The following is a 24615-nucleotide window of genomic DNA, read 5'->3' as shown; positions in this document are numbered from 1 at the left end:
TCCCTCTGTATCCTATCCCTACCCTCCAGCATATCTACCACTCCTCCCAGTTTAGTGTCATCTGCGAACTTGCTGAGGGTGCAATCCACACCATCCTCCAGATCATTTGTGAAGATATTGAACAAAACCGGCCCCAGGACCGACCCTTGGGGCACTCCGCTAGATATCGGCTGCCAACTAGACATGGAGCCATTGATCACTACCCGTTGAGCCCGACAATCTAGCCAACTTTCTACCCACCTTGTAGTGCATCCATCCAGCCCATACTACTTTAACTTGCTGACAAGAATACTGTGGGAGACCGTGTCAAAAGCTTTGGACATATACACTGGGTAGAACAGCCCGAGATAGAGTAAAATGTAAGAGGTTTTAGAATATTAACCTTGTTGCTTAGTGGCTTAACCTGATTTCTAACTGCACTGGCAGGCAGATTTCCCCACACCTTTCTCCATAGCGTCTAGTGCCAGCCATTGTCAGAGACAGGATATTGGACCAGATGGGCCATGAATCTGATCCAGTACAGCACTTCCTGCATTCCTAAGGGAAGTTACAGTCAGGTGAACCGTCCTCTGGGTGCGAAAGGAGAGCAGTGCTGCCATCCAGCCCCACAGTGCACCCGGAGATGCAATCACAGCCAGTGGAATTTAATTAGAGTTTTTCATAAGCAGGATGGAAAGCAGCCAGCTGGTGTTTGACAAACAAAATTAGAGATTTCCATCTCACAGTCCAGTTAGCATCCCACACCACCACCACCGGTGAGTCACGCCTTGAAGTAGAGCATGACCGGGGCAGCCTCACCCCCTTCAGGGCACATCGTGAAGCAATCAGCTAACCTGGGGATGCTGACTCTCGAGAATATCTGCAGCAGCCCTGGCTTCTGAGCATCCCCCAAGGGAAGGGGAATTCTCAGAATACGCTTCCTGTGCTCTAGCCACTGCTCCCCCCACAGCATTTTAAAAGGGCACAAATACCATTTTCAATGTAGCCAACTTCAAATCTGGTTTGATCTATTTCTAGTCGCATGCTAAAAAATAAAATCAATTGGGCAGTAACAGAAAGGAGTCTTTTTAACCCCCAAATCCCAAGAGATCTGGGTTCTATTCCTAGCTCTGCCACTGACTCATTGGCTGACCTCCTTTGTGCCTCAGTTTCCCCATCTATGATCTATAAAATTAGAGGGCAATGCAAGCCCTGCTTAGTGAGGAGAGGGGTTTCCAACATATGACTGACATAACTCTGCATCAAGAGGGTGTCTCTCCGCCATGAGCTAAGAAGCCAGCATCACCAAGACGAACACCTCTTATAAGTTTCAGAGTAACAGCCGTGTTAGTCTGTATTCGTAAAAAGAAAAGGAGTACTTGTGGCCACAAGTACTCCTTTTCTTTTCACCACTTATAAGTTACTTCAATTACTCAGCAGAAGGGATCAACAGACAAGAGCCATAGCACACTGAAACAGAGGACAGTGGTAGGTAGCACTTTGCTTTAGTACTAAAAGCCTTTGATGGGCTTAATGGGGAGGATACTGCTCCTCTTCTGCAACAGATGGAGGGTTAGGATGGCTGTGAATAGAAAGAGAAGGTGTCATCTGGGACTGCTGGGACCTTCATGCCTTTGGATGAAGGGGACAGGGCTTCCAGCACAGAAAAAGTTGCCTGCAGGATAAAAGGCTCAGCAAGAGTGATTTACAAGTCAGCCTAGGGACAAGTCACGCCTCATGCTCCAGGCCAGGATCAATTATTTGTATTCTAGGAGCATCTGGAGGTCCCAGCTGAGATAAGGTGCTGCGTAGACAATCCCTGCCCTGAGGGCTTTATATTCTAAACAGACATGACAAAGGGAAAACCACCACCCCCCTTTTACAGATGAGGAACTGAGGGACAGAGATTCAGGCCCCAGGCCAGCGCCTTACACACCAGACCAATCTTTCCTCTCCAAGCAGCCAACAGCAGCAGGTCACGCTGAAATGTGTGCAGTGCTCCACAGACAGCTGCCACAGCAAGTCCTAAATCACAGAACTCGAAGCACAGAACTGGCTAGTCCCCTCCGCCTCCCTTCCCTCTACAGAGTTGCCTCTTACAGCCTGCCCCCATCCCCCCTGCTTTGATTCAGACATATTTAGGCTCTAATCCGATGGAACACAAGTTAGCTCATGCAGAGACTTGGAACTCTATACGGCCTTTCAGAGTAACAGCCGTGTTAGTCTGTATTTGCAAAAAGAAAAGGAGTACTTGTGGCACCTTAGAGACTAACCAATTTATTTGAGCATAAGCTTTCGTGAGCTACAGCTCACTTCATCGGATGCATACTGTGGAAAATACAGAAGATGTTTTTATACACACAAAGCATGAAAAAATGGGTGTTTATCACTACAAAAGGTTTTCTCTCCCCCCACCCCACTCTCCTGCTGGTACTAGTTTATCTAAAAGTGATCACTCTCCTTACAATGTGTATGATAATCAAGGTGGGCCATTTCCAGCACAAATCCAGGGTTTAACAAGAACGTCCTGGGGGGGGGGGGGGTAGGAAAAAACAAGGGGAAATAGGTTACCTTGCATAATAACTTAGCCACTCCCAGCCTCTATTCAAGCCTAAGTTAATTGTATCCAATTTGCAAATGAATTCCAATTCAACAGTCTCTCGCTGGAGTCTGGATTTGAAGTTTTTTTGTTGTAATATCGCAACTTTCATGTCTGTAATCACGTGACCAGAGAGATTGAAGTGTTCTCCGACTGGTTTATGAATGTTATAATTCTTGACATCTGATTTGTGTCCATTTATTCTTTTACGTAGAGACTGTCCAGTTTGACCAATGTACATGGCAGAGGGGCATTGCTGGCACATGATGGCATATATCACATTGGTGGATGTGCAGGTGAACGAGCCTCTGAAAAGCAAAACAGCTCCTGGTTCTCATCCTGCCCATGACACTGGGCCTGCTACAGCGATGGCAGGGAGCACTTGCAGCCACCTTCCTAGTCCCCTCTTCCTCCCCAGCAGCCAGTTACAAGGGCAGGGGCATTTTGAATCCCTCTGGGCACAAACTACCTCACAGCTGATCGGAGCCGGGGGAAGGACGCTCCTGAGCAGTTTTTTTACATACCTGTTGCCTGGATTGAATTATACAGCGATCCAATACCAAGGAGTTATTAGGCTAAGATACAGCTGTCACCGGGATAAATGATCACCGAGTGCTCAGCCACAAGCAGCTGTGCTGGCTTAAATTCAATCTGTTTAGTTAAACCAGTGCAACTTTTTGTGCAGGCCCTTTCTCACAGCCGTCTAGAACGGCTTCTCTCCGCTTCACTAGTACCTGTGCATTTACTGATACTAGCTAAGCTGATATAAACTAGGTATAAGCCATACAAAAACCCCATTACCCTGTTAGTTTAACCGGGCCAACCATGTGTTCAGACTGGGTCTGAGTAAACTAAGCTTGTGCCGATTGGATAGGAGATAGAAGGTCAGCAGGCAAACACCCACAACAAACACCGTGGCATACTTTCTGCCCCCTGACCCCCCCCCCCCCAGTTCTTCCGTCTCCCTGGCAAAAGGGCTAATGCCTCCTTTTAATTTAATTGGTGTTATCAATGGATTACATGGGGTGAAGGCAGCTCGGTCAGACTGGGCATGGGAGGAGCTGTGAAAGCAGCAGGCCAGGGAGAAGGGATTTGTCCAACTCCATTATGGTTAAGAAGAAATAGGCAGTCATTGCACAGATTGGAGAGCAGTGACCTGTGTGACAGACAGTGCCAGGTCCAGCCCAAGTGCAGAGACCAGCAGAATGCATTCATCTTTGCCGCTGGCAAAGGAAGGGACTGATGAGCCATTAAGCCTCAGCGAGTGCAGCAAACAGGTGTTTTGATAGTTTTACCCTGATAGGAGGCAGTAGCAGGTCTAACAGAGCAGAGGACTAGGAAGGGACTTGGTGTGATCACTGCACGTCACTTCACCTCGGTGTCTCTATTCCAGGGTTGGATGTGCTATGTTCGAGAAGGCAGAGAAAGGGAAAGCAGCACTAACCACCTTTGGGAAGCTCTTGTGTTATTAGGATGAAGGGTGCCGTAAGAGCCAGCTATTACAGAAGGCCTGTCCTTCGGCTCTCCACACAGGCTAGGTGATCAGAGGGCCAGGAGCAGGTTGAACTTTCACACTGGGATCTGAGCAGCACACTTTTGAACTCCGCGTACTTCAAATGATTGCTCCAACGCCCACAAAACTAGTGTACTAAATCAAATCCCCTCTTGCCCTGCTTGTGTGGACAAAGGGGAAGCCAAAGTGCTACGACACAGCGGAAGAGACGTGTCCCACGGCCAGCGACAAACTCCTCTGCTTGGCAGATTCCGTACAGAATGAAATCTTCAGCAACAATCTTGTTGTAACATCTGAGACAGAGGCCACTGGCCCATTAACACACAGTCCTGACCTAAGAGTCTACGCCACTCAACCGTTTTACAGCTTCTTGTTCCTTCCAGGGATGTAAACAGAGCTGGCTTCCATAGGAGCAAGGAAGTTCAAGAGACCTCAGCAATACCCAGCTAATAGCTCAGCGAAGCAGCACATTCCTGCTGCACTGCAGGGCTCTCTTACAAGGCATTACAGCCTTGGCTCTTTCTATTCCACAGGGTTCATCGGCAGCTGATGCTCAGTCTACCAATGCCGAGAGTAAATGACTGTTGCAGACCTTTCCTTACCCACTCTTAAAATACACTGGGACAGGAGACTGCTTATCTGTTGGTAGTCCCATATTAAAATATTGAAGGTAAAATCCTGGCCCCACTGAGGTGAATGGGAAAACTCCCAATTGATTTCAATGAGGCATGGATTTTACCCTTAGCATTTACATATTCTACACGCAGCAGTGAGGGATAGGGAGAGAAAGTGGGCAGGACTATGGGAGTCCAGACCTTCTCCCCATTACCTCCAACCCAACCACTTTGGACCACCTGGAGCGATAAAGTCCGTATCTGTATACAAGCTTTTACTCCCCTGAAGACACAGCAGAGACTGGGAAAGGGATTCCACTTCAACTTGAGTTGAGAACAGGAGTAAATGCAGTACATACCTGAGACTAGGACAGGAGGAATGGAACAGCTTTCCCCAGCTTACTCTCTCCTCTACTCCCACTTCTGAGCTCCCTCTTGTGTTCAGAAGGGTGTGTTGCGTCAGCTCCTGCTCTATTCCGTGAAGGGGAGATTATTGCTGTCTATACTCCTCCACAGGCTTTCAAGCAGAAGGAAGCTCAAAGACAGACTGAAAAGCAATAGTAGCAGGTGTCCAAGGCTGCAGTAATGGAAAGGGGGTTGGATTTTCAGGTCAGTGGCTGACACAGAGAGAGAGGGAGGATGGCATGGATACCAATGACCACCTGAGCTGACGGCCATATGGGCGACACCAGTTGTGGCTAGCCCGTGCGGAGCGATGTGATCAGCTAGTCTTCACACGATTCAGATACATAAAACACCCTGTGGTCTCCGCTCTGAGCGGAAAGTGCTGATCAAGTTTTAATAGCTCCTGCTGGCCAACATCTTAGGCTGGCCCAGACGCCACACTGAGGCTACGTCTACACTACTGCAGTAAGTCAACCTAAGTTTCGCTATTCCAGATACATGAACAACATAGCTGGAGTTGATGTAACTTAGGTCGACTTACTGCGGTGTCTACACCACGCTGGGTCAATGGGAGACACTCTCCAGTCGACTTACCTTGCTCTTCTCGTTCGGGGTGGAGTACCGGAGTTGACCGGAGAGTGATCTGGGGTCGATTTGGCGGGTCTTTAGTAGACCCGCTAAATCGACCCCCGGTGCATCGATCCAGCGGTAGTGTAGACATAGCCTGAGGACGCTCAAGCTGCTGGAATCCTTGGCTGCTACTTCGTAACAAACAACCCTTTTGGGGTCCTGCTGGGGGGAAATGCACCTGTATAAAGCTCTTCTGGAAGGGACAGAACCCTGCTCTGATTTCTCAATAGGACAGTTCCTCCCCTGCAGGCTACATGGCTGATCAGCAGCAATAAACTCAGGGGAAAGGGCTGAACTGATGCCAGAGGTGGAAGAAGTGTGTGTGAGTAGCAAGGCAATTTAGCAACCAAGCAATCAGAGACAGCAGAGACCAGCATAGAAGGAGCATCTCTCACTCGGAGCCGTCTATTTCCCTGACCCTGTCCTCTACACAGAGCAGATTGATGGGAAGGTGTCACCTTTATTCAATGTTACTTCTTTTAAAACACAAGTAAAACATACTATACACACACACACACACACACTATATTTACTGTAGGGATCTGAAAACTCGCACCAAACACTTCTATTTAAGGGCGGTCAATTGCTTTTATTATTTCTGGAGGGGGAAAAACATTAGTGTCACTGATTTCCAAAGGCAGTATCCCCTTCCCCTCCCTCCCCACTACAGCAGCAACAAATAGGAAAAGCCTTAAATGCTCAGCAGAGAAACAGCCGGGCCCCAGGTCTGCTGGGATTGCTGTAGCTGATGAGCACAGGAGAGTTACACGAGCCCTAAGGGCACAAAAATGCAGATGCCACCCACTCCCAACCCACCAAAACCTATACTGAGAACAGTGATGGGGAGTGACTTTGTTCGGATGGCTGATCGCATCTGCTGTTGTGTTTAAGGAATCGGAACGGCACACAGACAGGAGGGGAGCCTCACAGAGACAGCAACAGAAGCCTGATGTGTCCCAGGGCGGTTAGCGAACCAGTCATAAAAATGACGAAACTCCTTCCTGGAAAGCTCAATTCAAGAACCAGCATTCCATGGTGATGGGAGGATTATAATGAATATTAGCATATGGTTTGGTACATCCCTTATTAGTCTTCAGAGCCATCTCCTATGGACTCACTGTGGCCCTAATACTAACAGTGTGTATTTTGTCCTTCCTTGTGTTAATTCTGAGCGTGCATTATGTCCCCCAGAAATGGTAACAGCCCTCTTCACAGCAGTTGTGGGTACAGATTGTGACTTCCAGTGGTACCTAGCCCCCTAGGTTTTTTGACTACCCCAACCAGACTGAGGAAATACATGCTGAATGGGGGGTTGCAGTGCAAGAAAAGGGGCTATTCTGTTCCAAGACAGATTACTCCTGTTAAACCCCTACAGCCTAGGAAGCGATCAAGCCCTCTGCTTAAGGGAACCTCAGTGTTTGGGGGTAAACTCAAACTAGCCTTTTAAAGGAGCAGATGAAATCTACCAAGCTCTCACTGTTTCAGGGTATAAGAGCACCAGGTCTGGAACAGCACCATCCCTTATGGAACCTGAGGGCTTGCAGAGGGAAAGGAATGAAGCTTGTATCCGCAGAACAAAGAAAAGCAAGTTCCTTGGTCAGTTAAATTTCAAAGGGGGAAGGAGAGGTCTAAATGAAGATTTGCTGCCTTGAAAAAATACTCAAGGCAACGATTCATCATTAGCAAGCTGCCTTTGAAGCGGTCCACTCTGCAGACACAAAGCTTTTGGCAAGTTACAAAAAACTCGATCTGCGGAGGCAGAGCCCCAAATCATTTCCTACTCCTGTTACACCACCCCCTGCCCCCAAATTCCCACAATCCCCCCCAGGCTGAGAACTTGTGCCAAGCTTCAGCAAAGAGTCTCTTTTTATTGTCCACTCCTAGAAATAAGGGAGGCTCAGAGGCACATTAAGCACAGATCAGCACAAGTGATGCTTCTGGATTTTTCCCAAGCAGGACTGGAAGCAAATCCACCCCAAACAACAAGTCACCATGGAAGGAGGAGGAAGAAGCAGTGCTTCAGCATAGCTATCCCATCAGAAGAGGGGTTATTAGCAATGAATTCTTCACCAGACAATACATGCGTTCAAATGCAAGAGACTCATCACCACTGACTTCCCAGGGCTGGGCTTGGCGATGTAGCACAAGCCATATTTAAGCACCAAAGTGTCAATTCATTTATTTGTCTGGGAAGGTCAGGGGAGATGGATTTGAAGATAGTAATGAGACTCAGTGGGCACTGCCTTCCCACCCAGAGTCTCACGCACGCTCTTAATTTCAGTAAGAGTACAAGGGCAAAAAACAGGGCTCTTAAAGGGGAAACGTCAGCAAAGAGGACACTGCATTACTTCACATGAAAAAATTCTCCACTGATGCATTGAATTGCAACAAGATCCCTCCCCCTGCCCCCCCTCTTCCCACCCCATCCCCAGAGAGCTGAAGATGGAATGCTAGGCACTGCCGCTCACACCATTTTCAGCGTCGGGGGACGCCAGTTTGAAGTTTCCAGAGTATCTTGATCTTGCATTTGTTCCTTCCAAGGTCAAGAAGAAACATGCCCACAGGTTCTGGTCCCCATTTCCTCATCTGGGATGCGGGGGGAGAGAGAGGAGGAGGAGGTGGGTGCCTCAGTTCTTCAGAATGGTTTCATATGCTTGGTAAACATACTGGGATACCTCGGGCGCTCGGCACTTCAGAGACAGCTGCACGGAAAGAGGGAAACACAACTCAATGGCAGCTTACTCAGCACTGCAAGGGAGCCACTCACCTTCGACTCGCCAGCAGTTAGTAACTGGGGCACTGGATCGGAACCTCTAGCAAAAGGTTTTGGGGTGGGTGAAGAGAAGCATGACCTAGTGGAATGGTCATCCAAAGCCTTTGAAGAAAGCCTCGAAAGCTTTCGGTGCTATGGATGTGCAGCAAAGCCAAGCCTCCGATGCCCTGCCACTCAACCGGGCCTTGGGTTCCATGGGCCAAAATTCACCTCCATCCCACACAGACCAGCCATCTCCCCTCGTTGTTGTAAAACTGACTTCAGAGATACCGAGTCATGAGACTAAGGTTAGAGACAAAGTTATTTAGGCTAAAGAAGTTGATTCCCACATTTTTTATCACCACCCGCTTGCTTCCCTTTCCGATCTGGGTCCCGTCCATCCATTCCCTCACCCAGCATCATTCCCCAGGGCAGGTTGAGAGGCAGAGTCCCTTGCAAGCCATATGCATGTGATCTATAGGCACAAAAGCTGTAGGGAGCACAAATGAGCTAGAGACAGTCACTCGTGCATGCACGCACTCTCCCTACCTCTGCCTGTTCGGGGCTTTGAATTGTTGTCTGTTAATACATTATTCACCTGGGCAGGAACCTGAAGTGTTATGTCTCATCTTTAATTGAAACTAATGCCTTGAAGTTACTTACCAGATAAGATTTAAATGTACACAGTTCTCTTTGGTTTGAGCTCAATTAGTCCCTAACACCAGAAATGAACTGGAAAGGAGAAATCCAGAACACGACTGGCAAGGTCCACTTGGGGGCTGGACACACGGTGCAGTCATCAGGGCAAAGTTTTTCAGAAGTCACTAGTGATTTTGGGTACATCCATTTTGGGGTATTTGTCTGGAGACACTGTAAAATGGGCCTGATATTCAGAGGGTGGGTGCTTGGCACTTAAGATGCAGGCCCCTTTAAGGCTACTCAAGTTAAGCATCCAAAATGGCTAGTCACTTTTGAAAGTCTGGGCCAAGCCATGCTTTGCTAGCATTTTCCAGAAGGGTGTGAGGGTGTGTGTGGGGGGCATTTCACGTTCTCAGAGCTGTGGTTCTCGCTTCCCCCAGCCCCCTTCCCAAACTCTCCTTCTGTGGTTGGATCTACCATGCCTCAGCGGCCCCAGGCCATCCCATGCTACTCAGCATGTGCCAGAGGCAGCAACAAGGGAAAGAAACGAAATGAGGCGGACGGGGGAGGGAACAGCAGGGGTGAAATGATGAGGGCAGCGGTATACAGCGAAAAAAGGGGGGGAAAAAATACTCTGCTAACCTCCAAATCCTGCAACATCGGGGCAGGCCAGCGGTGGGCATGCAGCAACAAAACATACAGAGAAATGTGAGCCCAGATGCAAACTGAGAGCTCATCAGAATACAACAGAACAAAAAAACTGCCAGGGGAACCTCTGCAGCCAGTTTCAGCTGGGGCTGGCTGAAAGAACTCAGGAAATCACATTCTGATGACTGAGCACTCATGTCTCAGACAAGGTACATGCAGGGCTAATTGCAATCATCAGCGTTCGGGTTTATTCTTTGCAGCTGCTGTTGTCTGGCTCTCTCTATTGTCCAGGATGCATGCTCAAGGGAATATTTTTTTTTTTTTAAAGGAATCAGTCTGAATTTAAAGGAACACTATGAAAATAAGCATTTTCTTTACTTGTGTTAGGTTTCAGAGTAACAGCCGTGTTAGTCTGTATTCGCAAAAAGAAAAGGAGTACTTGTGGCACCTTAGAGACTAACCAATTTATTTGAGCATAAGCTTTCGTGACCTACATCCGATGAAGTGAGCTGTAGCTCACGAAAGCTTATGCTCAAATAAATAAGTCCTCCTTTTCTTTTTACTTGTGTTACTAACACAGTAAAAATGATTTAGTCTAATCTAATACGTTTCCCCAGCGTTTATCCTGTGTCCCTATAAACTGTCAAACAACTCAGCTGGTGCAGTCAGTGAAGGGTTCCGCTGTATATACTTATAGCCGGAAATCAAAGAGTTAACACAATAAAAAGGGGAACAGAAAACTTCCAAGCCTGCAGCTCACTCCAGTCCTATGGGCCCAAGTAGGAGTCCTGTCTTCCTGAAGACTTTCTCCCACCAGCCAGCTCACAGCCCATTCCAAAGAGGCACCTGTACAAGGGCCAGGGAAAGCTGAGCTCAAGTTAACTCCTTGCTTATCAGGAGGTGGCTCATGAGGAGCTATAGCTCAGTGGTTTGAGCATTGGCCTGCTAAACCCAGGGTTGTGAGTTCAATCCTTGAGGGGGCCATTCAGGGATCTGGGGCAAAAACTGGGGATTGGCCCTGCTTTGAGCAGGGGGTTGGACGAGATGACCTCCTGAGGTCCTTTCCAGCCCTGAGATTCTATGATTCAATGAAGTGCCACTTCAGATCACCCATCTGAACAACGAGACAGACTGGCCAAGGACACCACCCACACTAACACCAGGCTGCTGTGTCTGGGGCTCCCACCACCACAGAGGAACGTTTACTGAAAGAGAAAGTTTGCCCTGATTCAGATTTCCAAGCAGAGGAGGTGGGGGGACAAGCCTGGTGTCTTGAGGGGTACTAGTAGGGCTGCCAACAGTCCCTAATTACAAGGCACATCCCTTATTTCTTCACCTCTGACCAACAAGATGGGGAGTTGCTGAGTGATGCATAAAGTAGTATGAAATAACACAGGCCAGCGGAGGTGAGTCCTGCTTAGTGTTGTTATTAATACTAATAATACTGGGAGGTGGGGCGGGGCAGGAGTGCTAAGAGAACAGTCCCTTATTTTTGAAATACAATGTTGGCAACCCCACTTGCTAGCCTATTTTGGAACAGGAGGGAGGAGCTGGTCTTACAGCGAAACTGGGACTGCCGGGTTGGATTCGTAGCTCTGCCAGGACCCAGATCCCATTGGTCAGTTTGAGAGATTGGTACAGCATGTCTTGGCCCTCTACGTTCCTCTTGGCAACGGTGAAGATGTTGCTGCCTTGAAGCTTGCTGCTAACAGCATCTGTGTGGACAGACAGACAGACACAGCTGAGTGGATATGGACAGGAGCACTGGAAATACTATGTCAACTGGATATCACCATGCAGTGTGCTGCAGGAATCAGCTGTTTCTGGTTAGGAGGCCTGGAACATACACACCTTGCTTAAAAGAGGTTTGAGATCCCAGATCAGTAAGAGTCTGTGTGAAGTTTTTGAATTTAAAGCCAAGTATGTGACAAGCTGTTCCTCTCGTTTACTCGCCAAAACCCAAATTCAGGGTTCTGTTTCTCTTAGCACATGGCACTAAGCTGCAAAAACAGCTGCTCCGCTCCCCCCGGCTTGTAAGCCAGCCTTCTCCCCCCCACATGTTTGTGGCTCATAGGCAAATATACTGTCCAAGCAAATCCACAGCACTACTACATACATAAAAATATCCTCTGTATCATTCACTGCAGACTTATGGTGGAAGAAGCAGAGACTTTAGCAGGGGTCTGTTAAGGAACTGCTGGTGAAGATGAGCTCCCCTTGAAGCCAGCATCCTTATGCCATATACTGACTCTTAAAGGGAGGAGCTGGGCCTAGCTTAGCTGGGCCTCCCACAGACAGGGTCAATTCACTATTTCCTAGCACCCTGACAAGGGCTCCATTTAAACGCCACCTGGGGTTCGTGGCTTTTGTGACAGAGGCATGAGCCCCTAGGCAAATGCAAGGGCAGCTCATTTCAGGTAACTATTACTGAGCAGCAGTAGCATTTGCTCACTTCTGTCCCAAGCTGGATTGCAATAAACAGCTCAGAGGTGAAATAAAACGGTTACTCACTTCCTCCTAACTGCTGTTCTTGGAGATGTGCTGTTCACGTCCAGCCCACATTAGGTGTGCGCACGCTGTGTGCACGAGTGTCGGAAACTTTTCCCTTAGGGGCTCCCGTTGGGCCGGCGGGGCCCCCCGAGTGGCACCACTGCACCGTGCATACATACCCCCGCCGGCCCGACCCCCTTCAGTTCCTTCTTGCCGGCGACTCCGACAGAAGGGAAGGAGGGTGGGTGGTGGAACGGACGTGAACCCCACATCTCGAAGAACAGTTACGAGAAAGTAAGTAACCGTTTTTAATTCTTCCAGTGCTTGTTCACGGCCCCATTCCACATTAGGTGGAACACAAGCTTACCTCTAGAGGAGGGGAGGAGTCACAGAACAACTGCTCGGAGGACCGCTCTGCCAACTGCTGCGTCCTCTCTGGCCTGCTGGTTGACCGTGTAGTGGGTCGTGAAGGTGTGTACCGAGGACCAGGTGGCTGCTCTGCAGATCTCCTGGATCAGGACCTGTGCCAGGAATGCCGTGGAAGTTGCCTGCGCCCTGGTCGGGTGGGCTGTGACTGCCGGGGCCGGAACACCTGCGAGCTCATAGCACGCCCGGATGCAGCTTGTAATCCAAGACGAAGACTGCTGTGCCAACACTGGGAGGCCTTTTAATGTCTCGGCCACAGCCACAAACAGCTGCGCGGATTTGCGAAAAGGCTCGGTGCGCTCACATCCAGGGTGTACAAGCTGCAGTGACTCGTGTCCTTATGGGGTTTTGGGAAGAACACCGGCAGACAAATGTCCTGGCCCAAATGGAATTGGAAGACCACCTTAGGGAGGAACTTGGGGTGCGGCCGGAGCTGCACCTTGTCCTTGTGAATACCATATACGGTGGCTCAGAGGTGAGGGCCCTCAGTTCGGACACCCTTCTGGCCGAGGTAACAGCAACCAGAAATGCCGCTTTCCAGGAAAGATCCAGGAGGGAACAGGAAGCGAGGGGCTTGAAAGGGGGTCCCATGAGTTTAGAGAGGACCAGGTTAAGATTCCATGGAGGGACTGGTGGGTGGGAGTACGGGAACACCCTCTCCAACCCTTTAAGGAACCGTCCCACCATTGGGTGGCAAAACACCAAGTCCCCCGAGAACCCCGGATGGAAGGCGGAGATGGCCGCCAGGTGCACTCTGAGTGAGGACGGGGCTAGCCCTTGCTGCTTGAGGTGCAGGAGGTACTCCCGGATGGCCTGCACCGGGACCTGGCACGGCCGCACCTGTCGGGGTTCACACCAAGACGAGAACGTTCTTCACTTGGCCACATAGGCCGTCCTGGTAGAGGGCTTTCTACTGCCAAGCAGAATCTGCTGCACGGGAAGGGAGCGCTGGCTCTCCAGGGTGTTCAGCCACAGAGCCTCCACGTAGCCAGGTGCAGTGACTGTAGGTTGGGATGGAGAAGCCGCCCGCCGTCCTGTGTAACGAGGTCCCGGTATAGGAGTAGGACTACTGGGGCCTCCGCCGACAGCTCTAAGAACGACGTGTACCAGTGCTGGCGGGCCCAGGCTGGGGTGATGAGGATCACCGCCGCCCTATCCCTGTGCACCTCAAGTAGGACCTTGTGCACTTAGGGGAGTAGGGGGAAGGCATACATCAAGCCCCCTCTCCACGAGATCGCAAATGCGTCTGGGAGCGAGCCTGGGCTGTGACCCTGGAATGAGCAGAACCACGGGCACTGGGTGTTGGCCCTGATGGCAAACAGGTCTACCCGGGTTTCAGAGTAACAGCCGTGTTAGTCTGTATTCGCAAAAAGAAAAGGAGTACTTGTGGCACCTTAGAGACTAACCAGAGAGTGAATTTGTGTGGGGGGGTGGAGGGTGAGAAAACCTGGATTTGTGCTGGAAATGGCCCACCTGATGATCACTTTAGATAAGCTATTACCAGCAGGACAGTGGGGTGGGAGGAGGTATTGGTTCATATTCTCTCTGTATATATAAAGTCTGCTGCAGTTTCCACGATATGCATCTGATGAAGTGAGCTGTAGCTCACGAAAGCTTATGCTCTAATAAATTGGTTAGTCTCTAAGGTGCCACAAGTACTCCTTTTCTAGGTCTACCCGGGGAAACCCCCACCTGCAGAAGAGCAAAAGCATAACGTCCACCCTGAGCATCCACTCATGCATGCGGTACGACCTGCTGAGGGAGTCCGCCAGCTCGTTTCGTACCCCTGGGCGATAGGACGCCTCTAGGTGAATTGCATGGGCTATGCAAAGCTCCCAGAGGAGGAGAGCCTCGTGACAGAGTGGCGAGGAATGAGCCCCGCCCTGTTTGTTTATATAAAACATGGCAGGAGTGTTGTCTGTCAGAACTGTCACGCTGTGACCACTCAGAGTGGTGTGAAAGGTCTGGCAGGCGAGACGAACCGCCCTGAGCTCCTTCACATTGATATGGAGCAACCGCTCTGCTCCAGACCACAACCCCTGTGTCATGAGGTCCCCCAGGTGAGCCCCCAATCCGTGGTCTGACGTGTCCATCACCAGCATCAGGTCTGGTTGTGGGGTGGCAAAGGGGATGCCTTCACAAACCACAGGCTTGGACTGCCACCACAGCAGGGAGTCCAGCACGTCCCTTGGGGCTGTCACTACCAAGTCCAGGGGGGCCCTGCCTGGGCGGTACACCCGAGCGAGCCACACCTGCAGAGTCCTGAGTCTCAGTCTGGCCTGCCTGACCACGTGCGTGCATGCTGCCATGTGGCCCAGCAGCCACAGGCAGCACCTGGCCATTGTCTTTGGAAACTGGCGCAGGGAGGTGACCGCTTGCTGGATAGCCCAGAATCGGGACACCGGAAGGCTTGCCCTGGCCTGCACCGCATCCAGGACCGCCCCTCTGAATTCCACTCTCTGCGTGGGGACGAGCATGGACTTAGGGACATTGACCAGGAGCCCCAGCTCGTGGAACAACCTCAGGGCCATCTTCACATGGCCCCGCACTTCCGCCTCAGATCGGCCCACCAGGAGCCAGTCGTCAAGGTACAGGTACACCTGGATTCTTTGCCTCCGTAAGAAGGCTGAAACCACCGCCATGCACTTCGTGAACACCCTTGGGGCCACAGCTAGACCGAACGGGAGAACTGCAAAGTGGTAATGTTCTCGGCCCATGGTGAAGCGTAGGAACCGCCAACGTGCTGCGTGGACGGCGATATGAAAGTATGAGTCCTTCATGTCGAGGGCAGCATACCAGTCTCCCGGATCCAGGGAAGGGATGATGGTGCCCAGAGAGACCATGCAGAACTGGGCCTTGACAAGGAAATTGTTGAGCCCGCGCAGGTCTAGGATGGGGCGAAGGCCCCCTTTGGCCTTGGGGATGAGAAAGTACCGGGAGTAGAACCCCTTCCCCCTTAGGCTGTGTGGCACCGCCTCTACCGGCGAGTGGACTTCCTTCTCTAGAGAGAGGGGGTCCCTGAAGAGGGACAGGGAAGGGGGGTGGGAGGGAGGCGAGTACCCGTTCCGCACCATACATAAGACCCAACGGTCTGATGTAATGGTGGACCACACACGGGAGACGGACAGGCGGTTCAGGAAACAAAGGGATGGATCCAGTGACTGGTCTGGTACGCTGTCCTCAAGCGCACCTTTGAAAGCCTGGCTTAGTGCCCGGCTGGGGTTTGTGCTGGCCTTGGTTCTGGCCTGGCACATTGTTGCGCCGTCGCCTCTTATCCCTGCCTCGCCTACAGTAAGGCTCATGCCTACGGCAAGGCTGGTACTGGCATTGAGTGGGATGCTGCAGCTTAAAGGGCTTCCTCTGGGTCGCCGGGGTGTGCATACCCAGCAACTTAAGCGTAGCTCACGAGTCCTTTAGGCTGTGCAGCCTCGCGTCTATCTGGTCCGAGAAGAGTCCGGACCCTTTGAAGGGGAGGTCCTGGAGTGTATTCTGGACCTTGGGCGGCAGGCCTGACTCCTGGAGCCATGCCGAGCGCCTCATGACCATCCCGATTGTCCTAGCCGCTGCGTCTGCCGAATCCAGGGAGGCCTGGAGAGAGGTCTTGGCTACTGCCTTGCCCTTGTCCACCAGGGCCGTGAACTCCTGTTGGGAACCTTGTGGGAGGCTGTCCTTAAACTTCCCCACCGCCACCCTGGATTTGAAATTGTGCCTGTTGAGGATGGCCGGTTCGCAATCCTCAACTGAAGGCCCCCCAAAGAGTACACCTTTCTACCAAAAAGGTCCAGGCGTTTCGCCTCCTTCGCCTCAGGGGCCGGGGCCTGCTGTCCATGGCGCTCCCTTTCGTTCACCGCCGAGACCAGCAGGGAGCATGGACTAGGGTGACAGAACAGGAACTCATAGCCCTTAGATGGGGCAAAGTATTTACGCTCCACATCTTTGGCTGTTGGAGGCCGGGGTCTGCCATATAATCTTATAGTTAGACTGAATGGTCTTAATGAGCAGGAGCGCTATTCTGGATGGACCTTTGGGGCTCAAAATGTCCACCATGGGGTTCTCCTGCTCAACCGTCTCCTCGGCCTGCAACCCCAAGTTTTGGGCGACCCTGCGCAGCAATTCCTGGTGGGCTCGATGGTCTGTCGGCGGAGGAACAGACACCTCTGTACCCACCACCGCCTCATCGGGGGAAGATGAGGAGGTTAGCTGCTGCTCGACCCGCTCTGGTTGGTCCTCCTGCTCCCCTTCTTCTACGGGAGGGGCCTCTGGCTCAGGCCAGGGAGGGAGTCCCTTTCCCTGGGCTCGGTGCCTCTCTCTGGTTTATGCTGGGGGGATGCTGGAGGCCTGGATACTACCGTCTCTGGCACTGTCTGGCATCGATGCGGGGACCGGGAACGCTGCACCGAGTGACTTGCCCTGGATGGGGCCCCTTGGCACTCCTGATAGGCCCAGGGGGTCCAGAAGGGCCAATGGCCTAGTGGCCCCCATTGGGGTTGCCAGCTCCCCTGAGGGTCCCTGCTGTCCGGGGCCCGGTGCAGGGAGCTACAGTGGCGCACGCCCACCTATGGACGTGAACAAGCAATCGAAGCAGGAGCTCTGTATCTTGTTACCGAGTCTCTCGGCCACTCAGTCTCCTCTACCTTGTTTCTTAAAGGTCAGAACATTGTGCTGCACTGGGACAAGCAGCTGGGACAAACGGATTTGGTCTGCATTGGTTTTCCACCCTCTTGATTCCTACGGTCTCAAACCTGACATCTGACCCCAGGCAGAAAACAAGGACTAACAATCCCAGCCAGTCAAGGCAGCCACAGTTGCTTGGAAACAAGGGGAGAAGGAGGTGTGGGAGGAACTGAAATGAGAGGAGACTTGCTCTCTGATTACACAGCAGGAGTTTATCTGATCCAGAACTCTTCGACAGCACTACGGAGCAATTAATGGGCTCTGCTTTGGCAAGGGAAGGCCATTCAGGCACTAATGGGTCGCTAAGAAAGAGAACCTCTGCGGGCAGCAGGGAGGAACTAAGACGGCAGGGACGTGTTTGCCCACAACCTCTCTGCAGGAAGGGGCGGCACTGAAGCATTCAATGAGCACCCTGGTTGGACAGGGCTCCATAGGCGCATTACAAAGCAGCGATCTACTCCACTGACTCTTAATCAAGTCAAGCCACCTCTGCTTGGCAGGACCTGCTGTCACTCCAGAGGAAATCAGAGCCAGAGGGTCGGGGTATTGGTGCTGCCTTTGAAAAGTGTTGCTTTTGGCGCTGCAGAGGTGGATTATTCCAGCCGAGAGGTTTCTACAGCCTGCAGACACTAGGCACAGCCCAAACCAACTCAACACTAAAATGAGTTCGGGCCCCGTTTTGAAAGAGCTGAACTACAGGAACTCACCTGCACTGAGAGGACAATCTTTGATGTGGAACTGGGCTTCATTCTCATTTGGAATGTCCTTCCAGGTGGCCAGGAACATCTGCCGCTCTGGAGGAGGAGACACAAGTAGGTAACCGGCGTGAACCCTGGGGGATTAGCCACCTCACTTGCACATCAACTCTGGACAAACAACTCTGCCCAAGCCCGTTAAAGACGGGCTCCCCTCCTTCCCACAGACACCCACAGGGAGCAGCCTCCAGCAATCTGTGGAAGGAGGTCAGCATCAGTACTTTATTCCCTTAGGACTTGTCTACATGGGGACACTTGGAAAATTAATCCAGATTAACTAACGGTTGGAATTGAAAGTGGTTTAGCTAAACTGCGTTAAACCCCCGTGTGGGCACCCATTCAGAATAAAGTGGCTTTAATTAAACTAAACCAAATGAACTACCAAAGCATAGTCCAGCCCTGTTTAAAGTATTTAATGAGAAGAAAAATAGCAATGGATACAAGAAAAGCATGACTGTATGATCAAGGCTTTGAACAATGGGGGCAGAACTGTACTGGAAAACAGCTAAATTTTGCACTGTTCTACTACAGACTTGCTGCAACATTAAGCCTGGTGATAGTGTCCTGTGTAGACAGGTGTTCGTGTGCACACGTGTATATTTTTCATATGTACGCACGCTAGCAAAAGTCGCATTCTAGAGGACTCCTAGAAGGGTCAGAATCAGATGAAAGTGGGGCTTGGCTCTAGTTATGCTCAGTAACGGTCTCCAGTCCTTTCCCAAGCCCTGCTGTGGAAAGCGGTGGAAGAGAAAAGCCGTGAGGACTAACAGCTTGATAAGGAGCAATTCAGCCCCCACTCCAGGCTTACTAAGGCAGAGGTTAACCCGGCTTTGATGTCTCCCATCCTGTTCATCAGAGCTCAGCCCTGCGGTGCGACATTCCCAGATTCATTCTCATTTCTCTTAAAAGGAGGTCCAAGAGTCATGAACTACAGGGCTAGAAATACCACACTGTAAGGATTCCATCTGAATAGGACACAGCATCATCCAAGGACCAACGGTGGAATTGCATCTATACATGCAACATTTCTGAACTGCCTATGGGAGTTCTTATACTACCTCCCCTCTTCCATTTACTCACTCACCCACACCCTGTCTGGCTATCTCTGCCACCAACTCCAGGATAGAGAATCCCATCAACTCACCCATCTTCCCATCTTCCACAAAGAGGATGTGCAGTGGGTACAAGGTGCTGAAGTAGAACACATCAATGTTGTTCTTCACTGCAACCTGGTACCAAGGGGACAGAGGGTGTTAGCTTTTCTTCCTGATCTAGCCCAGGAAGGCAGTTCACAGGTGAAATCCGACATGACATGTACTGATGTATCTGATGCAAGGCACAGCGTCTAGTGGTGGAATCAGCACAGGGCTGGGAACCAAGAACTCCTGAGTTCCAATCCCAGCCTTTAATCTCCTAGGCAAAGAGTTAAACTGGTCGCAATGTGCTCACAGTGGCTAAGTACTGCCAGCATTATTTAACTGAAGAGCAGAACAGTGATAAAACGAGAACAGCAGCCAGTCCCGAACCTACAATCTTACGCTCCACTGTAATTATCCTCCTCTTAGACCCCATTCCCACTCACTAGCTGGAGCAGAAAGATCAGTTGCATCTCCTTCCACAAGCCAAGCATGGGTACTGAGCTAGCACGCTGTGAAGCTGGGAGAGTGTATTCAGTGGCATCTCTTGGCCTAGCCATATGCTGAAAAGGGCTCCCTGTTCTGTAAGCAGAGAAACCAGGCCTGCGTCAGAGCTCGACACTGGACCAGAACGAGGTTTCCCTTTTCCCGGAGAAAGAGAGAAGGCATCAAGGAAATATTGCATCTCTCCATGTCCCATCTCAATATTCTGGCATTATCCATTTCACCTCAGCTTCCCTTCCTGCTCCCCCAACTAAACTCCATCTGTAGAGTCCAGCTCCCTCAGAGGACTGGCCAGTCCCTACATGCACAGCTGCTGGTACGAGTTTCAGATTCTCCACTGTGGCTCTCCTTGCCCTTCCCATCCTCACTGTGCCATTTAGACTGGTCCATTAATGACACTTGTGTGCTTTCAGCTGCCTCCTCCATACAGCCTCACCTGGAGGTTGTTGAGAGGATCCATCTTCATGACAGAGCCAACTGTGTTCAGAGGGAGGGAGATCTCCACAGTCTGGTTGGGAGCAAGAGGGGCGTGGATCTGAAGAGGAGCAGCTGGCGCCAGGCCGAAGCTGTGGGGACACCCAAAGAGAGTAGGTGGGTTAGTGGAAAGAGAGAGGGAGCTGCTAGGATTTCTGTTGCTTGTTGTAAGTTTCCTGCCAGGTGGTGGGAGGATGCTAATGGCAGCACGTGTCAAATCTCCTTCCCTGGATGGTGGATACACCAACTTGTAAGTATTTCCACCTTGCTGATCTGGCAGTGTGGCAGATTGGCCTGCGCAATTCCAGCCTGTGATGTGCTCAGGGACACTAAACCACACCGATAGTCTGTCTGCTCCCACTCCGCAACTCCTTCCTTCCTCTCTCTGCCTATGCTGGGCACTCACGTGGCATCACTACCTCTCACACACGCTTCATTCAAATCCTCCTCCCAAACTATGGAGCAGCACGTTCAACAGCCACACACCAGATCATCCACAGTCAAAGCAGAGCATGGCATGTCTGACCATCACAGGTTGTTGATTCAAACCTGTTACATCTCAACCATGGTGGGTATGGGGCATTGGCAAGTATCCAAGCCTGGAGACCCTGCATCTTTATTTCTAAGCAACCTCATGCTGGGTCTCAAATGGCCTGAGAATCTTACGTTTTAGGCCTTTATGATGCTAGTAGGGACAACTCCACAGCCCTCAGCCACCCCTGTGAGCTGGGGCTGGAGTGCCTTTCGCTCCTTTGAACACACAGGGAGCGCTATTCAGCTTAGCAGGAAGACACACGGTTAACAAGGAGGACCCGTTACCAGCAACGGGGGTGGAGGCCTCATTCAATCTCTGTTCTTAACTGAGGATCAGCCTCTTCAGTCAACTTCTTAGAGGCTCAGGTTTACTCATCACCATGGGCACTCAGGGAGAGAAGGATCATCACGGGAGGCTGTTCCTACCTTGATAGGACTACAGGACGCCCTATCTGCCCTGGCTTTATGTGGCCACCCCTGCCCTCTGGCTCCACAGCCACGTCCTTCTACTGCTTGTCCAGCCTGACCTTCTGCTGAGCACCAAGATGCCTCTGAGGGTTAGCTTCCCTCGAGGGTTGGACTCCCCCAGGCTGTAAGGCAAGAGGAGCAGGGATAGCCCTAGAATGACTGAAGGGAAAACTCAGGCTCTGCTTCCCAGAGGTTGGTGGACACGTGGTCACTGGTTTTCCTTCCTGTCTAAAGGAACACTTCGTTCGTAACAAGCTGGGGCGTAGATCTACTCTGCCCTAGCCTACCGTGCTCTAAGTGTCCACATGGACCCTGTTGCAGCACACTAAAAGTCCCATTTTTCGTTTTGATCTGCTCCCACTTCAAAGTGGGGTAGATCAGAGCTCACCACAGACCTACTCCACTTTGAAACGTGAGTACACACCAAAGTGAACAACGGAGCCGTTAGTGCGCAGCAGCAGGCTAGTGCAGGGTAGATTTACACCCCCCACTCGCAGCGAATTATGTGTGTGTCTAGACAGGCCCACAGTAATTTTAGCGCTATCACTGCCCGTTGCCCGTTCCCTACACACATCCACCATTGCCTCCTACCCCAAGAGGACAGGCTGTAAAGTCACAGGTGCTGGTCAGCAGGAGATATGCCGTGTGCAGTGCATACAGGACAGCATCCAGGGCACATACCAGCATCCGACAGCATCCAGGGCACATACCAGCACTTCTCTTGCCAGAGCTTGCCTAAGGTCTTTTCTGAGCCTAGATCTCATGAGCATATGGTTGGTTCAGCAACACCGATCTTCCAGAACTAGCAACAGACCCACCTGCCAGGCCAGGGGCTTATAGGTTATGCCACTGCCAAGTTCAGCCAACTGTGCTCCCAAATGAATGCGCCAACAGGAGCTCTGGAGACAGCTCACCCCTTGCTTCCAACCATATCCCACACTGCCAAAGACAGCATCCCTCCCCAAGCTGAGCAGACCCCTGAGATCACCTGATGCATAGCATGCTGCACTAGCAGCCCAGCAGGTATTTTACCTGTTACGGTTGAACTGGATGGCAAAGTCAGACATGACCTGCAAGGCCTTGTTAGTTAGTAAGAGATCCATGGAGATGGCGCCCACCTGGCGGCTGAATGTGCCAGAAATCTCCAGGCCCTTGGCCTTCATGGCTGGGAGCCAGACCTACATTATGTGAAGACAGAAGATGATGATTTTGACCTTATCTGAAACACAAGGTGAACTGGCTATCATAGAGGAGCCAAACTGGACTTAGGAGTCCAGGTCTCAAGAGCAGGAGCTCCTGACAGCACAGAGTCAGACAGTCTACCTGTAAGTCTAACATTTTACTGCTACAGGTAGGAAGTTAAGGATTTTAAAATCAAGATTCCCTGGCTTTCCTCCAGCTCACAAAGGCAGGGAACATACCAGACATGCACGTGACCTCACTGTGAAGGAACAGGCGCTTTCTAGCCCATGGGGATGCAGGCCCTTTTCGTCACATCTTCCCAGTACACTGACTGGCTCTTGGAAGGAGTCATTAATGTGGGCCGGGGTGTGAATCCCTGCAAGGGACTGCAGGTGAGAACACAGGCAAGCTCACTAGTGCTGCCTCTATGCACAGATAGGCTCAGGTTTCTAGGGACGAAGGTCTCTCTGGGATCAGCCCTCATTCTCTCCTTCACTCTGAGGCCTAACAAGTGGCAGCCCGTCCTCAAAGGGGGACCATCCCACCACCAGCAGTCCTAGGGCGGGGAGGCGCCCTGTTAATAGACTTACCCACCTGGACACAGAGAGGATATCTAAGACACATTAAACGTATGTGTCACCCTTGAAAATCCTCCATGTGTCACTAGGCAGGACACGACGCTCCAAAATTTCACCTGAGGATTTACACTTCACCACCTTCCTGGGGCATCCCCAAATTCTACCAGCTTGGGGCAGCTTAAAGCTTGCCCATGGATCCCCACCCCATGTTGATCTTTAACAGCAGCAGTCCATACGGCCTGGCAATGTTAGAGCCCAGATAGCTAGAGCCAAAGCCTTGGGTGGGAGGTCAGTACAGGCAGGGCCACTCACAGTTTTGGGTGCCACATGGGATCCTGACAGTGTGCCCACGCCACCGGCCAGATCAAAGAGGTCTCCCAAGCCACTGCTGGGGGGCGGCCCGAGGTTTGCAGGCATCACCGTGCTGGGAGCTGTAAAGGTAGTACCACTCATCTGTATGAAGCAAGGAAGCCAGTTACTCTGGGTGGCATGAAAGAAACGAGAGAACAAAAAGGAAGGTGCAAAATGCGACAGACTGGTAAACATGGAAGATGCACACTCACTGCAGGACTGCCTCCTACATCGCTTCTCAGCTGCAAAGAGACAAGAAACAGGAACATCACTGAGAGCAGTGGCAGGTGAATAAAAAGCAGGCCAGATGGGGGATCTCCAGCACACGCAGCCATGACCCATTTTACCAACGGCTCTTTAAAAAGCACTGGACAAAGGGTGGGGTCAGGAACTGTTCCAAGACCGCTTAGCAGGCCCTGTGGCTTCGAGGCACTGGGACACATCTGTTATTTCACTGTGCTTCAGATCTGCTCTTTTTCCCCAGCATCTAACAAGCTAAGCATCATACACATCAACCAAGAGCAGACAAGGACGGAGACAGCCTGAGAGACTGATAGTTCTATAAGTAGCGTCGGTGAACTCCCCATCTCTTCTAAAGTAAGTTCCTCTCTCCTCTGCTGTCTTGGAGGTGGGGTACTGGGGGCCGGCGCAGGTGGGAGCCCAGTGGGAGCCCCAAAGGGTCTAAGATGGTTGGATACAATTTGAGTGGGACAGCACTATATGAAACATGGGTCTGATGGCCTTGCACCAAACTGATGGCATTTCTTCACACCCCACTGTAGGCACGATAGTAGGTTCACAATCTCCAGCTGTTCCTTCTATGCTAGAGTGACAGGGAGCAGGGATGGGTGAGGGGAGGACACGGGAGGTTGGCTAGCTATATTCCAGAGAGCTAGTAAAAAGGGCTGATCCATACCCCTTCAGACTCGTCCCCCATCTCCAAGCAGAAGCAGGCAAGGTGAAGAGAAGAGCCAGCCACATGCACAGAGACACAAGCCAGGAGAGAAGAGAGACAGACAAACAGGGAGACAAGAGAAGGGGAGGGAGGGAAGGAACAGAAATTAGTCCAACTTCATTGCCACTCAGTACGTCCGACTGGCATTAGTATTCAGAGGGCCACAAACACTGGAGTCAACAGGTGCCCAGAGAGCCCCTACCCCAGGACACGAACAGAGGCAGGGAGGTGCCATGTTGGCTGGTGCTTTTTAGCTTTGGAACCAGCATCTTGGACGACACCACAGGTTCCTGCCAGCTTAGAGCACCT

The 24615-nt window shown here is 51.2% G+C and overlaps 1 protein-coding gene and 1 non-coding gene across 10 annotated transcripts in view; both read right to left on the bottom strand.

Moving 5' to 3' along the window:
* Positions 1 to 6180: 6180 nt before the first annotated feature.
* Positions 6181 to 24615, bottom strand: part of AP1B1 (adaptor related protein complex 1 subunit beta 1) — a 79898-nt gene continuing 61463 nt past the window's right edge. For 6 of the 9 annotated variants that reach the window (XM_078848964.1, XM_073313034.2, XM_073313026.2 and 3 more), the window contains 9 exons: positions 24268 to 24288; positions 23564 to 23593; positions 23313 to 23453; positions 22273 to 22418; positions 20201 to 20330; positions 19269 to 19353; positions 18077 to 18163; positions 11340 to 11494; positions 6181 to 8442 (listed from right to left, as the gene is read on the bottom strand). In XM_078848964.1, coding sequence (XP_078705090.1) covers positions 8368 to 8442; positions 11340 to 11494; positions 18077 to 18163; positions 19269 to 19353; positions 20201 to 20330; positions 22273 to 22418; positions 23313 to 23453; positions 23564 to 23593; positions 24268 to 24288 — 870 coding nt within the window. In that variant the 3' untranslated portion in view covers positions 6181 to 8367. The remainder of the gene's footprint in view (positions 8443 to 11339; positions 11495 to 18076; positions 18164 to 19268; positions 19354 to 20200; positions 20331 to 22272; positions 22419 to 23312; positions 23454 to 23563; positions 23594 to 24267; positions 24289 to 24615) is intronic. The other 3 variants (XM_073313029.2, XM_073313027.2, XM_073313028.2) reach the window with 3 other exon arrangements.
* Positions 21100 to 21199, bottom strand: LOC140899028 (small nucleolar RNA SNORD125). Its single transcript, XR_012155195.1, has one exon. It is a non-coding gene; the product is annotated as a small nucleolar RNA SNORD125 (small nucleolar RNA).

Source organism: Lepidochelys kempii, chromosome 15, assembly GCF_965140285.1.
Source record: "Lepidochelys kempii isolate rLepKem1 chromosome 15, rLepKem1.hap1, whole genome shotgun sequence".
In the NCBI taxonomy this organism is placed as follows: domain Eukaryota; kingdom Metazoa; phylum Chordata; order Testudines; family Cheloniidae; genus Lepidochelys; species Lepidochelys kempii.
This window is presented reverse-complemented; position numbering and strand designations above follow the sequence as displayed.